We start from the raw sequence: 17,245 nt of genomic DNA on the forward strand, positions 1-17,245 counted from the left end.
TGAGAAGTATATTTGAGTGTCTGGTTAGAATTTCTCTAATCCTGTGCAGTGTAAACAACAAAAAAGCACTTCTATCTCTCTATATCACTAAATAGTTTAAACAGAGCCCAGCTTAAAGAGGTCAGAGGAGCTGGGTTTCAGATCCTGATTTGAGAAACAGATAATTAACTACAAGACAAAATTAGGGTTGAGGCATAAAAACCCAAGCATACCAACTTGGTGGGAACATGATCAAGAAAAAGGGTTAAGAGAATGTGGGCTGATCCCTAGGGGAGGTGTAGTTTGGTTCAGCCTTCTAAAACAAGGAGCTTATTTTCATTATTTAGAAAGGAAACTTTCAAGTATTTTTGTTAATTCAAAAGATTTTATGAGATAACAGTCTAATGACAGTATGAAAAAAAAATCAAAGCCCACACTTAGTTTACTTAATGAGGAAACAATGATTTAGATGCTGCACATAAATGACTCCTAAGATGAGAAGAGCAGTGTGCTCCCAGTGGGCCACAAACAGCCTTTCCATATAAAATCTAAGGAGGTTCTCAAGAGTCTAAAGCACTGTGGTCAGGGTGGCGATCGATACCTGTCCATCATAATGATCTGTGTAGTGGGGTTCTCAAGAAACATTACACTCAATCATCCAAAATATCTTCATCCAGGTTGATGTCTGTTGTGTCAATATCTTCTAATTCTAAATTATCCAGATCTACTTCCAGTTCGACTAAACTCTGCAAAGAAAAGAGTTATATAGCACTTTGTTATCTCTGATAAACTTTTGAAGCTACCTCTGATTCATGATCCAAAGAGAACCAAAGCAATAGTCAAAAGGGACATTCTCTCATTTCAGAGCCCCTGCTCTGAAAGTGATTACGTCACTTGAAATGCAGAGGCCTGCCCATCCTGCAGCCGTTCATGGGGAGAAAGGAGTGCACCTGGGGTTCCCATGCAAAGTCTGGGTATGGTGTCTGTACCTTTTCTTCTTTGTTGGCTGTGTGGGAGGTGACAATTACTGGAGTAGGAGAAGCAGGTTTCCCATCAAGTTCCTGAAAGGCCAAGTGGAGATACATATATAAAAATGGAGAATTTGTTCAGGTAATTTTCCCCCAGTGGAAGGCTGTTCAGGATTAGGAAATAGGAGATGACACTTAAAATGAACAAATCTTAACCAGATTATCTCAGGCAGTATTCTGACCTGTTGAGCTGCAGATCTTGAGGGCTGAAAGCCTTTTGCCTCTTCCATAACATTTCTTTCTTCATTTGGCTATCAGAATAAAGTAATAATGAAATATTCTGAAGTCATAATTCATTTATGAATTTGATCCAAATCTCAATTATCAGCTCTCAATCCAACAATAAAGTATGTAAAGTATGAACACACTTCTACACTCTAGTCACACTAAATGAGGTCTGCTCCCTGGCGACTCACCGTGACAAGTGGGTACTGCTTGGCTGGCCACAGATCAGCATGTGTTTCCTTCACCCATTCTTCTACAACAAAGGCTTCTTTTAATCCAGGAAAAAGGTTTTCATATTCTGTTGGATCTGCAAGGGATTCTGCTGCTTTCTGATTGACTTTTGAAAGATTTTCTCTCCAGAGTTTCACCACCCTATTGTACAGATCAAGGAACCAAAGGGAAACTTGAGTAAGCGTGCTCTAGTTTTTATCTGAAACATTTGTTCCTAAAATTAAAAGTCTGTACCTTGAAACCTGACTGGGTAAGTAAGTCCGGGCTAGGAAGGCGGCTTCAGGCAATCGACCTGTTCTAATCAAGAGTTCCAGGCAGGCATCTAGCCTAAAGATGAAAAAGGAGAGGCACTATTACCAAGAAGAGACAAATGTAGTGTTGCAAGGTCAGCATTCTCTCCCCAACTTCCACACATATACCTCACACCTCATTTCTGTCACTGAGTCATGCACTTATCATCAGTGTGTTTACATAATCAATGGACTCCAAGAGCATGAAGGGTAGGACAGATTTGTGACCATTTTCGCTCTCTCGACAACCTGTTTTAACAACTCCTAAGAAGAATCTAAGGGGGCTTTTCAAGGCCAGCTAAGGCAGCTTAGACAAGCACATTTTCAAAGGCTTTCAGGAGATACAGGAGCAGAAACTTGGTTTCACAAGTGGGAACATTGAGGGCAGTGTCTCCAACGTGGGCTGTGCTGGACAATCCAGTGGTCTCTAGCAGGAAAATGTCCTAGTGTCTACTTTTTTAATTTCAATTTTTTTCGAAGTTTGGTAAAGTAGACAATGTGTAGAAGTCACAGGTTTTGGGGGGGAAAAAGGGTTTTTTGGCTTTTAGAAATGTAATACACTACATATATATTACCTAATATCCTCGGCATCAAATGAAAGTCAAACAACATTCTGCAATAACACATGAATACTAAATGTGATAATAAGAACAAGTAGCATAAAAGCATAAAATAATATACTTCAGAGTTAAGGTTTTGCCATCAAATAAATTATAGGAAACTATTTTCAGGACAGTTTTTGGTTTTTGAATTATGGACCTATTCCTACAGGTATACAAATTTATAAATACATATATTATAAAAACACATTGGGATACACTAAGCTTTGATAATAAAGTGTGAGGTTTAAAAAAGTCACTATGGAGGGCAAGGTTACTGAATATTTTGTGTTTTATTTCATAATATGGTCAACTAATGATGAGATGATTTGGTTTGCACTAACTGCTAGACTTTGAGAAGTATATGGTATTTTTATGCTTTACAACTGGACTCAATTCTAGAAGTACCTGACATCCTCAACCCCCTTTATTCTTGCCATGGACAGGTCAGAATTACCCAATTTGGGTAAAACTATTGGCCATTTGGGTACTACAGGAACAGCACAATAGCTTCCTGCTGTGGTAAAATAAAATGGCTCAGCCAGGGAGAGGCCAGGCTTTTGAGAAAGGTGTTTAACATTTCTCTCAGTCCAAGCCTCCTTAAACAGCACATTTTGCTTATTTCGACCAAATGTGTCAAGAGCATCCCTTGCTGAAGGTGGACACCACCACGGTAGCACTGTCCTTCCTAGGACTACCCCTACTAGCCAGGGCTAGGCCAGGTGCCTGTCCGTTCTCTCTCCAGGGTTCATTCTTCCTCTGTAAACCACCCTCATAGTCACTGCAGAAACCAGTGCTTTAAATTACTATGCCCACCACTCTTAGACCTTGGATTAATACTTACTTGCCCTGTAAAAAGTAGCTCATGAATGCCACGTTATTCTTGCCATCTCTCTCTGCACCCTCTGCTAGTTTGTTCACCATACTAGCATTTCCAGAGGCAGTGGCCAAGAGCAACAGGCCTCCATAATCCTGTGCATGGTGCAGGCACTCCTGGGCAAGGCCAAACTGACATTTACTAATGGCAAGTTCGGCAAGTTGTTTCCACTTTTGTTCTGACTGTAAAAAAAGAGTTTCCAAGTTAAAACATCTATGGAAATAAACATTTGAATTTTCAACATAACAGTCTTCTGTTAACCTATTACTGGGCTGCCAATGGGAGATATTTCATACATATACTGAGCTGTGCTTATTAAGCTGGTTCTATCAATCAAAGTAAGAATGGAATGACAAAATGTATAATGAGAAAATGGAAGTTATTCGCATATACAAAATGAATTCAAACAAATCAATTTTAATGATGCATGAATAATCATCAACCCATTATAATTTTGTAATTACACAGTAAAACTAAAAGTAATACTATCTAATTGGAGTTTTAAGGTAATTAGATTGCAGTTATTTTAATGAGTGATTTAGTACCATTTCTGGAAAGTCTAGAGCATTGTTTTTTATATTCTTAAATATTTAACAATGATGTTATCTGTTATTTGTAGCTTCTCAAAAATCAAAATGCTACACATTTGGATGATCTCAATGTAGTTGAAATTTATTTAGCACATCTGAAATGAATTTACCAATAAATGCTAGACTTAAACCACAATTGGGGGCCCTTAATACATAGCAGTTCATTAAAATCATTAAATTGTGTCAAAATATTAAAATCTTTAAAACCAACAACTTTCTCACTAGTTTGGGATAATGGCAAATTACTGCTTTGTCTGTCTGTACTCTAAGTTCCCAGACTACAATATCTAATATCTTACATCTTCTTTTGCAAAACAGATCTCCTATAAGCTACTGAAAACACTTTTTCTTAAACAAATTCACAATGCTAAAAATAGATCTCCAATAAAATTCATTCATGTAAAGACTAACAAAATGCATTTTTTAAGTGAACAAATAGAGGCAATCATCCAAAGAGATTTACTAATTTGCATTTCAGAAAAATTTAACAAGAGAACTTAAACTAAACACAAAGAAGTAGCTACTAACCTTTGAATCAATTACAGAAAATCATGACTTAGTACATACCTCTGCTTCTACTGCTAATTGGTATGCGATTTTCAGTTCTCCAAGCTGTAGAGCAAGTTCAAAGCGATGCTCCGGATCTGTGGATACTGTAAGAGCTTGCTGCTTGAAGCCCTAAACAGAGAACATATGTAACTGTGTGTGCAGTCTATATGTGTATATCACACACAGCAAGTCAGCCATTTAGCTCTCTCTTGAACTAAGGCTACCTTGCTAACACACAAACCCCACTGCCTAAACATAATAAATAATACTCTTTAATGAGAAGACAGAAAAACAAAGGAATCATTAAATTAATTGCTAAGAACAAACCAGCAGACAAAATGCAGTCCCGCAATGCTATTTTCTAAGCACTGGAAGGTGACTGATGCTGAACAAACTCATGTAAAACTAGTAAATTAAAAATGCAAAAGCAAGCAAATGTCAAAAAGACAAAGATTCTGGAAAGCTGAGTGAACAAAGAGAGGCTCAGTGGTATAGACCTAGCTGTTCACAACCTACTCACTAAGCTGGGCTCAGAGATCATGTAATCCAGTCCCTCAAAGAAAAGCAGTTAAATGTAAAAGCTTCCTTCCAATTTTTCCTAATCTGTGGGTCATTTAGCAAACGTTTTGCTTGCAGGTCCTGACACTGATAGGGTATGGTTACAGGACTTGACTGCTGGTCTTATGTCTACTTGATTCATCAAAGGGCAGGAAATCTAAAACTGTCTTCCATATTCCACAGAGTCATCAAAACAGGCTTTTAAACCAACTACTGTAATTATCAAATTAGCTTCTCCCCTAAGACAAGGAGTACTGATGGGAGTATGCACTGTGGGCAAGTTCATCAGCTCTATGGATGTGGTGCATTAGACCAAGCTGAGACTTCAAGAGACTCCCCTGGAATGAGGAAGAATGCTCGGTTATGGGGTGGCCAAGAGGGAGTTGCTGGACAGCTATCCAAGTTCTGTCCAGCTGGATCTCCAGGAAGGCTGTATCATTATGTTTAAAATGTTTTAACTTCCCAGACTACACAAACTGCCCCCTCTCCCTCTCTCTCTGTGTCTTTCACGTATAAATAAATAAAATCTTTAAAAAAAAACAAAACAAAACAAAAAAACACCCAAAAAGAAAACCAGCAAACAAACAAAAAAAAATCCCTCTTACTTGCTTTTCCAGAAAGTGTGCAACTCTGGTCCTCTGTTCTTTTGGAATGGTAGGAAGAACCTTATCAGCCATGCTAAAGTCCCTTCTCATGACAGCTGTCTGGTATTCCAGCACGGAAACCAGCAGAGAATAGCTAACAATGTTCAGTTCTTTATCACCCAGATAAAGCCTGTTGTCTTTAGGAATATAGCCCAGGAGATACATTGTCCTGTAACAGACACAGAAACTAATTAGGAGTAGGCCCAAATCAGTAGAATGATACACACACACACACACACACACACACACACACACAACCTGCCTCTTGCTCAGAATCTTTTCACTTCGACTGATGCAATTTTGATAAACAAGAGCCAACCTACTAAAACTGCTACACACTGAAAAATCAAGCCTATCACTGCTACAAACCAGCAATAGGTTTTGTTTAAAAAACATAATTCTGGATTTAGAATGCTTGACACAAAAGTAAAACAATATTCAGTTACCTGTCCAAGTGGGCAATGGTGACTATTTCTCCTCCAACATAATAATTTAATCTGTTCACAGAACTTGTGTAAATGAAGCAATCGCCTACCCACAGCCCTGTTTTCACAATTTCCTGAATCTCACCAAGAACCTGCAGAGAGAAAAATAGTCTATTATTACCTTATTGAGAATTAGAAGTCCTGTCAATCATAAAAACTGAGTATGACTGGGGTGATAAGGTACAGTAAGGACGCAAAGTAAAATCCTACTTCAAGAAAGAAAATATTTTCTTGGAATTTCTATCTTCTTTCTCCATTTAAAAACAGATTCCTGGATGAGTATTTGTAACGCAGAATCTCACTGCTGCATCAGAGCTGTGATCTAAACTCACACACATGAAACTGGAAAAGGAAGTATTTCATAAAATCTTCCAGGACCATCTCCACAATAGATGACTTAATTTTACCATTTGAGAGCTCATTTAAATCACTCTGGGTGAACTGTCTTAAGACCAAAACACCTTCTAATTTCCTTACTGAAAGATATCAAAGTGAATCTAATGATTTTCTAAAATCAAAGTACAAATTTCTTTTAAACATACATACTTTCAAACTCTGATCTTTGAGTCAAGACTTTAATTTTCACATTTCACTGGAATTCCTTATATGTTCACTTTCTCCAAAACTTAATAAAATATCAAACTCAGTGAAGTTTATACAAATATAAATCACTTAAAAACAAAGCTAAAGTTGTGTTGGTGAATTACCTCAAAGGCGTCTTCAATGCCATCTTCAGTAACTCCCTCATGTGTTTCCTGTGCAGCCAAGACTTTTTCAGACAGATACTTCAAGATAAAAAATGACTCCTCGGTGGCAATACAGACCAGCTCTCCAGAGTCAGACCAGAAAATCTGTAACATGGCAAGCAGACACATGGACAGTTTCGGATTTCTGTGTGGTATGACTAACTGCATACACTTAGTTTCTAACAAGATTTGTTTTTCTTACATCAGGATAATAAATACGCATTTGACAAGTTTATATAGTGCATGGTGTGTACATATATGTACAGATACATATACCACATATATACATATACGTACATGTGTATATCCATATTTGGAGGGTAGATGGGGCAGTGCCTTGCTATTTATTTATTTATTTGTTTGTTTGTTTATTTATTTATTTATTTTTCTTATAGTGCCTTGCTATTTAGCTGAGAAATGGAAAGACCAAGGGGAGACAGGAAGGAAAGCTGTTAGGAAGCACTGGACACGCTGTCATTTAGAAGCAGCAGCCCATTCCCTATTGCTCTAAAAAAGTGTTTTTCAGCCTTTTTTTTTTTCCATTATCACCCTCACCCACATACCCAGGAATCTTTTTAGACATTTTTTTCCCTCACCTCCCCCTACAAAATACCACGGATACTATATATGCTTATACATATATAATGCATATACATACATACATGGTGTGTGTATATATATATACACACACATAACATATATATACATCTAAGTATCTACCCTTTATAGATAAAGTGCAAATTTTCTTCACCCTCAAGAACCAATTTTTCCCCACCAGGGTGCTAGTGCCCACTCAGAATGCAGGCTATAAAAGACACAACCAGAACCCTAGGGAGGTGGATTTGTCTCCAAAGATTTTTATCTGACAATGAAAGGTGTCAAAGAAGCAGGTAGTTCCAGAAAACTTTGCCACTGGAGACATTTACCTGAAGTTTAAACAGCCATCATCAGGTAAAGTATGAAAAGGCTTCCTGAATGGTACGGGAGCTCCTAGGCCTTTCCAAGTCAAGAGCTCCCTGACTTCTTATCTTTAAAGCATGCTTTTTATACTGTCAAATCCATTTAAAATATGAATGGCACTTGGCATTTGTATAACTTTTGATGCTTTTCAAAATACCCACTGTCTACTACCTCATTCATATACCACAATTCTGATTTTCTAAGCAATTTTGAAGTAAATGGTACTGAGTCCAACACAATGGAACCAGGACAGCTGGGTATAAGGACATTTCTTTGCCTCAGGGACCCAGAGCTCCTCACAAAGCTACACGTTCCAGAAGTAACAACTGAGGGAAAACTCACGTGTTTGGGCTGAATTTCAATTCTGCGTATGAGTTCTGTATTGTCCCAGTCATAGAAAGCTAAGCCATTTACAGATCTGACTCCCAATAAGAAGCCTCCATAGATACCTGAAAAGAAAAAAGACTTTTGTTTAGCTGTTTCTGAGCCATTGCAAAGCTTCAAAAATGTGTCATATAGAAATAGCACTCACTTTCAGCTCCAAAATCTGGTTTAAATGATTTTTTTTCCTTAAAGTTCTTAAATATCTTTACAACACTGTTGCTCTCTCTTATTGCATATCTTAGGGAGAAAGGAAGAAAAACATAGCATATTATATACCCAATCATACTTCCATCAAATGTTAGAAATTTTTTCAGATATATTTGAGTAATGATTATGGGTTTTACACTAATACACACATTATTAGGGTATACAGACTATTTCAGAAACTAAGACCCAACATCACTCGCTAAGTGAGTGATTAAACTGGTATATTCCTGCAATGGAACACTGCAAAAATGGGAACCAATTCATGCAACAACCTGGATGAATCTCAAAAACATTATGCTGAGCAAAAGAAGCCAAATGTAAGAGTGGATACTGTATGATTCCATTTATATGAAACAAAAGACAAATCTAATCCACATGGTGACAAAAAGCAAATCAGTGTTTTCTGGGGCCAGGGAAATGACTGTTAAGGGAAAACAAGGGGATTATTTGGGAATGATAGAAATGTTCTATGTTTTCATTGTGCTGGTGGTTAGATTATATACATTTGTCTAAATTCACTGAAATGTACATTTAAAATAGTGCATTTAATTTTGTATAAATTATACCTCAATAAAGGTGACTTAAAAAATAAAGAAAAATTTTTATAAGTGGTGTAGACATTTTTGGCAACTTAGAACAGTGTGTATATTCCAGCCTCTTGAAAAGAGGGGATGGGGCTGTGGCTGTTGCTGGATATTCAAGAGTACTGAAGGAAGTGATCTGATAAGCATTCCTATCAAGAGAGGAAAGATGTTAAGTAGGGCCTTGGCTGGATAAAGCTAATTAAAAAAAAAAAAAAAAAGGCAAAAAGCAAACTATCAAAACAGAGGGGATCCCTGGTGGCTCAGCGGTTTGGTGCCTGTCTGGCTGAGGGCGCCTGCCTGGCCCAGGGCACGATCCTGGGGTCCCGGGATCGAGTCCCATGTCAGGCTCCTGGCATGGAGCCTGCTTCTCCCTCCTCCTGTGTCTCTGCCTCTCTCTCCCTCTCTCTATGTCTATCATAAATAAATAAATAAATAAATAAACCTTAAAAAAAAGAGATATATAAAGAGAGATAAAGCAATCCATGAACTGTAAGTATTTTTTTTAAAGATGATAACAAAGTACATTTTAGTATATGGGACTGTGCGTGTATGAATATATTTAGGAAATTGATGAAAAGAGCACAATAAATTCATACTTCTCAGTATATCTTATTGTTAAAAAATTTAAAAACACATATCTTCATATGTAAAACTAAGGCTCAGGTTACTTGGTGTTGAGGACAGGGGCAATACAAAATATGGAGGAAACAAAGCTAAGAAAACTGAAGATGTAATTCAGTTGTGTCGTCAGAAAAAAACAAAGCCACGGGTGGCCCAGTTGGCTCAGCGGTTTAGCGCTGCCTTCAGCCTGGGCCAAATCCTGGACCAGGGATCGAGTCCCACGTTGGGCTCCCTGCATGGAGCCTGCTTCTCCTTCTGCCTGTGTTTCTGCCTCTCTCTCTCTCTCTCTCTCTCTCTCTCTGTGTGTGACTATCATAAATAAAAAAAAAAAAAAAAAAAAAAGAATTATAAATAACTAGTACCTAATGTGATAATTCAGAGATTTTTCCTGCTTTTAATGGGAATATTTTATAAGTACTCTAAATTCAGGCAGAATTTGTTTTAAGAACAGCGGTTGGATAACATCACAGAAAAAAGATTCAATGAAGTTCTCATCAAGATGACATCAGATTGTAGTCTCTCCCAACTAGCTCTGGACCCTAACAGTCAGTACCTGAGGATGCCAGGTCACAAGGAGAGACTAGTTTGTCTTGAGCCCAGAAGCACCAAGCCCTGCCACAGGCTCTATTAAGGAAACGGGTGCTGGGCCCCCAGTTTAGCTTGCTGAATACCAAATACAGAAAGGGCAAAGGCAGCTCTGATGAGAATTGTCCTTGAACACGGAAAAGCATAGCCAACACCGAGGCTTTGGAACATGTTTCATATAGCCGCACACAAATCACCCATCTGCAATCAGTGCCAGCTGGACAGCCCCAAGCCAAAACTTACTCTGAAGAATCATGGGCCCATGCAAACTCCTGGGCAGATCCAAAGCTCTTGTTTCTCAACGCCATTGCTGTGTAGATAATATACTCACCATCGCCACACACCACAACAAACCTGCAAATTATGGAAGACAGGGAGAGAAGTAGGATCAGTGACATGTGGAAGTTATGAAACAATGCTTCATCTTCATAATAAAATACTTCTAATAACAAATGCTACTTCAGCTGACTGTTATTATTGAATCTGGTATCTTTTAAAGTTATGCATTTCTTCAAATACAGAGCTACCCATACATATTCTATCCAAAAACATACTATGAAGATGAGGTTTTACTAAAAACTTTCTTGCAGTGGCCTTCTCATATAGACAAAAGAGACTTGAGGCAGAAAGAATGGCTGGAGATGCACAGGGGCCAGGATTCTAATAATTCAGCAGATTTGGGGGTGGGAGGCAGGAGGGCAGGAGAGGGAGAATCTTCAGCAGACTCCATGCCCAATATAGAGCCCGACTTGGGCCCAGTCTCACAACCCTGAGATCGTGACCTGAGCCAAAGTCCAAAGTCAGACACTTAACTGACCGAGCCACCCAGTCACCCCTCAACTGATATTTGTTGAGCACCAAGATGAGTAGCACTTTATTCATTACATTTATACCATAAGAAGGTGCTACTTTGTTGCAAGATTATCTTAATTTTAAAGCATATCACTGGAATGAATAAAAATACTCATTTTTAATGACTGTTAAGTTCATCAAAATAAACAGAATATTTTAACATTTAATTAGTGAAAATAGAATATTGTATATAGTCAAGTGAAATTTTCTCAAGATATAAAACTCTCTGTAAAATATTGTATTAGCTGCTATTAGACTGCCAATGGTAAAATGCAAAACTTAGAACAAAAAAAAGTGTTTTTTATGATATCAAGGGAAAAAAATTTAATGCGTTTTTCATCTTCCTAAGAAAATTATATTACAAGTAACGATGGATACCATTTACTGAACAAGGCAGCACACTTGGTTTACAGTTCATCTTTTTCAATACCCAGCACAGAATTATAAGACACCCAGATCTATTGTAAAGTAACTTTTAAAGGCGCACAGGTTTAAACCTATGCTTCAAACTCTTTTACAAGATGTTCGGTGCTTTCTAAATCATAAGAAATGAAAATGATGGTTCAAGTATAGATAAGAAGCAGAATTATTACCATTCCCTCAATTTTTTCAAAGGACACATACTTCAGAGTCAGCTTTTCTTCCTAAGTTAGCAAATTTTTAGAGCACCTAAGGAGTCTCAGGAGAAGACATGGTATCTGCCCTTGAAGGAGCACAAAGACACAAACCCCACACATTTAAAATGAATAAATACAAAGTATTTAACTGTTCAAAATTGTGTGGTGGGACAGAGCCAGGAAGGTAAATATGCTTACATCCTGCATGCCAACTTGATCGATGGACATGCTCCCTGCCAACTGGGTTGAGGGTTGAGGATTGTTAGGCTAGGTAGGGCAAAGCTCATCAGGAATGCCCACCACAGAGTAAGAGTGGTATACACTATGGATATGCAAACACTGCTCTAACATACACAGAAGCTCAGAGGGAGATTCCGGTTATGGCTTACCGTCCATTAGGATTGTGCTGAATAGTCTGGGGATATATTTCACAACTGCCCATGTCCTTGACTGCTAATGGCAGTCTTTCTCCATCTTTAATTTCAGCATCTCCCATTGCTTTTAGGTTGGCCTGCTGGACTTCTGAATGCTTGGCCCAAATTATCTTTCCATTGGCATCCATGGACATGGCAGGTTCCTCCCGACCAAGCTGGAAGAATGATAAAACCACAAAATAAACATTTCTATTTTCACTTAACAGAAGGCTTCTTTTTTCCACTTTAAATCTCCAGTACTGGGATCCCTGGATGGCGCAGCGGTTTGGCGCCTGCCTTTGGCCCAGGGCGCGATCCTGGAGACCCGGGATCGAATCCCACGTCGGGCTCCCGGTGCATGGAGCCTGCTTCTCCCTCTGCCTGTGTCTCTGCCTCTCTCTCTCTCTCTCTGTGACTATCATAAATAAATAAATAAATACCTTAAAAATTAAAAAAAAATAAATAAATAAATCTCCAGTACTTACTCTCTTATGCTTAATGAAAGAAGAGCCAGTTTAATAAAAGTGGTGGCTTAGAAGATGATTGTACTAAAATACAAGGAAAACTTCTTCCACTATGTTCATTTATTCAGAGAGTATAATTAGAGATTACCTTCACAATGATGCTCCCTTCATCATAGCCCAAAGCAACATTGTTGGACCCTCTCAGACTGGCCACACACCACACCCTCTCCATTCCATAATTCAATGTGCTCTCAAGGCGGTACGTGCTGGAATGCCAAATACGCACGGTTCCTAAAAAGAACAATGTGAATGCTCCCTTTTAATCTGAACATCTAACAATGAACTGTGTTGGGTGAACCGGCCACAGGGAAGTCTTTATTAGTTTCCTGGTAGCTTAATTTTTTGACCTATAGTCTAGTCTGTAGGTGATTTTATAAAGCAACATAAGTGAAGAAAATTTTAAGAAACTAAGAAATGTGATTTTCCATGTAAAATAATGAATTTCCTAGGTACACTGCCTACTATATACCTGCAGATGCTTTACACACATGTGATCTTTTCTTTTCACTATAATCCTATGGGGCAGATATGTCTGTTCTCATTTCATAATCTATTCAAACCACTATCTATGAAGTGGCAGCACCTGAATTTGATCCCAGGTTTTTAGACTCCAAAGTACTGACAGGCTTTTTCACAGTTTTTCTTTAGGACTTCTGGGCATCCTTTTACTTAAGTAAGAGAGCCAAAACACACTAGGAGGAGGAGGAGAGTGAAGACAACAATGTCCCTTCACTCTCCTAAAGCTCAAGTATTCTCTAATAAAAAACAGTGAAGTTATCAGAAACATCCAGTTACAATGCAGGGCACTACCTGGCTTAAACATGCACTTAGGGATCCCTGGGTGCCTCAGCAGTTTAGCGCCTGCCTTCAGCCCAGGGCCCTGGTCCTGGAGTCCTGGGATCAAGTCCCACATCAGGCTCCCCGCGTGGAGCCTGCTTCTCCCTCTACCTGTAGCTTGGCCTCTCTCTCTGTCTCTCATGAATAAATAAAAAAATAAAATAAAATCTTAAAAAAAAAAAACAAAAACCATGCACTTAGTAATTATAAGCACAGGAACAAACGTACATTTCTAACTTACCGTCTTCTGAACCTGTGATGATGATTGGCAACTCAGGATGAAAACTGGCACAAGACACATTTTGAGCATGTCCCTCCAGTGTCTGTACACATGTCTTATTCTGTAATCAAGACACAGAAAAAAAAAAATATTTTAAATATATCTATTTTTTTAATGAAAAATAACTCATCCTTAATTTTTCCAGTGCACAGATACAGAAGTGATAATGGTTGTGACAATTTAAATAGTTTTTATATATAGAAATTTTTGAAACACAATTATCTTATGTGCATATTTTTTTCTAATTCTTTGACAATATAGGGAAATGTAATTGCAACTATCACATTTAAAGAAGAGATCTGATTTTCATCTGAATATCCTCCGCCCCCCGCAACTTCTAAGATAATATCTTTAATATTTTTATTCTGTACTTAAACACAAATCTGAATAAGGTGCTGAGTAACACTGGCTTTCTAAGCCTCATTTTATTAATAACTGTTTATGGAAATTTTGATCTAAGAAACAGAAAATCTGTCTCTTAGAGATAAAAAGCATAGTAACAAGAAGTCGTAATTAGGTTTACAAAGCCTATGTGACAACTGGCTATACCATGGCTATGTCATAGTATTATTTGTTGATCTGCTAGTTTTCAAATATGAACAGAAGTCTACCAGTGAGGATACTAGAGGATGTAATACTTCATTTTAACCAAAATGATTATAATTTCTACTGTTGAATGAAAAGTAAACATAATGGCATTTTATTTTAAAATCTCGATAGGTATTTGTTTTCATTTTTATGGAGAACTCTGAGACCACTATTTAGATGCACATACTGAAGCATTATTACTATGAATGGAGTTCAATAATAAAGTTTTAAGCGTTCTGAAGAAAACAGTGAAATCCATGTCTAATATACAGCAAAGCAAGATTATGAAAAAACTGTACCTGATAGTCCCATATTTTAACAAGACGGTCATCTGCACCTGAAATGAGGTATGGTTTATCACCACCACTGTAGTAATCGATGCAATTCACGCCTTTCTCATGTCCTTCCAGAGTGAAGTTTGGTGAGGAAGAACCCAATTGCCAAACCTTTAGAGAGCAACAGCATCTGCCAGTCAATAAGAGGCCTTGCTTTTCAGAAGGCAGTTCCACCACACTTCTAATACATTAGATAAAGTGTCAAAGCCCAGGAGAGGAAAACTAAAAACTAAAGAATGTATGTATTTTTTTTCATCCATTTGTTTCCATTCTTTCTCACCTTACTTGAATTTCCAGGGGGGGCAGAATAACTACAGCGTTCTCTGAAAATGCCAATTTCCAGGCTTTATCCCTAGAGAGTTTTTCCCTATCCCTACAGATTCTTCAGGAATCTAGATTTTTTTTTTTTTAACAGATACCCCAGTAATCCACAGGCTGTGTCTGAAGAACAATTCTTTAAAGGTAAGATGTGGTTTTTATGAGAATTTCAATATAAAGATAATAAAAGTGGATTTAATTTAGTAAGGTTTATTAAAAAGAGAAAATTACCACTTAACTAAAAAATTTAGAGTATGGAAAAGTAGTCAAACATTACCATAGCACTACTATTGAGCTTTATCTTTACAAATAATTACTGAGAGCCTCCTACATAAGTGGCCCTCTAGGAGGTATAAAAGATGCGTAAACAAATGTTTACCACTGAATACATTTAATAAACTTTGTTAGAACCAAAGATAAGACAGTTTATGTTCTCAAGATATACCTTTTATTGAAGAAAATTTGAAACTAATTTCTCAAAGTTTCCAACCTATGTCAAAAACAAGGACAATCCAGCAAAAGGGGGAAAAAGGTCAAAACCCTAAGATATTTGGACAGATATCATTTAATAATAAATTATCATCAAATAACATAATATTTTACCTAAGTTAAAGGAAAATTAATAAAAATGTTACGTGGATATAAACATACATGCACACATGAAAGCAAAAATTAATGCAATTATCATTTTAAATCTATGCATATAGAGATTTTAAATACTGTAATGGAAAAAGGAGTATGACTACTCTCATGCAACATGTATTAAGTGTCTGGTACAAGCAAAGCACTGTGTTGCTGGCTACTGAGTGTCTGTTTGAGGGAGTGGGGGTGATACCAGTTCCTACCCCAAACATCAACATTTTGGAGGATAAAGATTTCTGAAGACACATTAGTTATCATTCAAAATAAGGGCCATAATAGAAACAAAAAGGAATGGAAGGAATGGGATGAGCATGGCTGGCTCTGTCTGGGGATGTAATGGAAGTCTGAAGAGAGCCTCTCAGAGTAAATAACGGTGCTAAGCCTTGAAAGATGAGTAGTTCTCCAGAGGAAAAAAAGTCAAAAGGGAAAAATAAAGAGTATCATAAGTAGAGGTAACAGCTGAATAAAGTTCTCTAGAAAATGGTGGGTAGGTCAGGGTTATAGGAGATGTCTCATAATATTAGCTGTGGCTAGTCTGGAAACCCTTGTATTCCACATTAAGGTACTGGGACTTTATCCTTAGATTGGGAGCAGAAAGGTCAAACCCATGTTTTAGAAAGACTTGGCAGCAGTAGGGAGAAATAAGAAAAAGAGAATGGAGGCAGATGAAATTTTAAAGTAAAATAGATTAATACTCAGCTGAGGTCAACAACAAATACACTGAAAGGAAATAGGAAACAGAATACACGAAAAGGAGAAGAAATAGGAAATAAGAGATACTGGCATATTTCTTATTCTAGGTTTGCAATGGTTTACAAGTTTTATAATAGATTGCTTTGACATGGAAAAACACTCCTCCCACTGAGCACAAGTTGTCATAATATTTTTCTAAACAGAATTATGTCCCTCCGGACCAAAGTGAGAAGTCCTATTTTGACTTCAATATGAGCTCTTGAGAGAAACTTCTAAGCAGGAATAATTTTCTGGACAGCCAGGAACACAATACCTAAAACAATGATATTTCACCATCATAATGGATATAAATAATAGACACCCTACCTTGATGGTCCTGTCCAAAGATGCACTGGCAAACTGATTGTTATCTTTGGGATTGATCACAATCTGCATGACATAATGAGTGTGTCCTTCAAACACTTGTGAGCAGGACCATTTTTTATCCCAGTCCCAGAGCTTAATAAGCATGTCATCTAGGCCAAAAGAAAGTCTCAAGTTAGTTGCAATTTATATTTCTTTCATTCAGAAGATGCAGTCTTTGTTCCTTTTAAGGCAGGAAATCTAAGAGAAATCATACATTCCATGATTTAAAGAAACAGAATCAGAACTGAACACATTTTTCAAAATCCTTATTTATCCTATAAATAAACTTAATTCTCTATGGAAGAGTGGCGATAAGAGAGAAAAACTACTAACAAACAAAAATTTCAGGGATCCCTGGGTGGCGCAGCGGTTTGGCGCCTGCCTTTGGCCCAGGGCGCAATCCTGGAGACCCGGGATCGAATCCCACGTCGGGCTCCCGGTGCATGGAGCCTGCTTCTCCCTCTGCCTGTGTCTCTGCGCCTCTCTCTCTCTCTGTGTGACTATCATAAATAAATAAAAATTAAAAAAAAAAAAAATTCACGAAAAAATTTAGAAAGACTCTGGGCTTTACAGAATGACAGAAGAGTAATACAAGTTTG

The 17,245-nt window shown here is 37.6% G+C and overlaps 1 protein-coding gene across 2 annotated transcripts in view; it reads right to left on the reverse strand.

Moving 5' to 3' along the window:
- Positions 1 to 344: 344 nt before the first annotated feature.
- The window catches only part of COPB2 (COPI coat complex subunit beta 2), a 67,102-nt gene continuing 50,201 nt past the window's right edge, over positions 345 to 17,245 (reverse strand). For both annotated transcript variants that reach the window (XM_025449134.3, XM_025449133.3), the window contains exons 5-22: positions 16,608 to 16,756; positions 14,553 to 14,699; positions 13,627 to 13,726; positions 12,637 to 12,779; positions 12,001 to 12,200; positions 10,386 to 10,496; positions 8,294 to 8,382; positions 8,104 to 8,210; positions 6,763 to 6,906; positions 6,017 to 6,147; positions 5,532 to 5,739; positions 4,387 to 4,497; positions 3,197 to 3,411; positions 1,698 to 1,790; positions 1,424 to 1,604; positions 1,190 to 1,258; positions 969 to 1,040; positions 345 to 725 (exon numbers count right to left, since the gene is read on the reverse strand). In XM_025449134.3, coding sequence (XP_025304919.1) covers positions 630 to 725; positions 969 to 1,040; positions 1,190 to 1,258; positions 1,424 to 1,604; positions 1,698 to 1,790; positions 3,197 to 3,411; positions 4,387 to 4,497; positions 5,532 to 5,739; positions 6,017 to 6,147; positions 6,763 to 6,906; positions 8,104 to 8,210; positions 8,294 to 8,382; positions 10,386 to 10,496; positions 12,001 to 12,200; positions 12,637 to 12,779; positions 13,627 to 13,726; positions 14,553 to 14,699; positions 16,608 to 16,756 — 2,366 coding nt within the window. In that variant the 3' untranslated portion in view covers positions 345 to 629. The remainder of the gene's footprint in view (positions 726 to 968; positions 1,041 to 1,189; positions 1,259 to 1,423; positions 1,605 to 1,697; positions 1,791 to 3,196; positions 3,412 to 4,386; positions 4,498 to 5,531; positions 5,740 to 6,016; positions 6,148 to 6,762; positions 6,907 to 8,103; positions 8,211 to 8,293; positions 8,383 to 10,385; positions 10,497 to 12,000; positions 12,201 to 12,636; positions 12,780 to 13,626; positions 13,727 to 14,552; positions 14,700 to 16,607; positions 16,757 to 17,245) is intronic.

This window comes from Canis lupus, chromosome 23 (assembly GCF_003254725.2).
Source record: "Canis lupus dingo isolate Sandy chromosome 23, ASM325472v2, whole genome shotgun sequence".
Taxonomy (NCBI): Eukaryota; Metazoa; Chordata; class Mammalia; order Carnivora; family Canidae; genus Canis; species Canis lupus.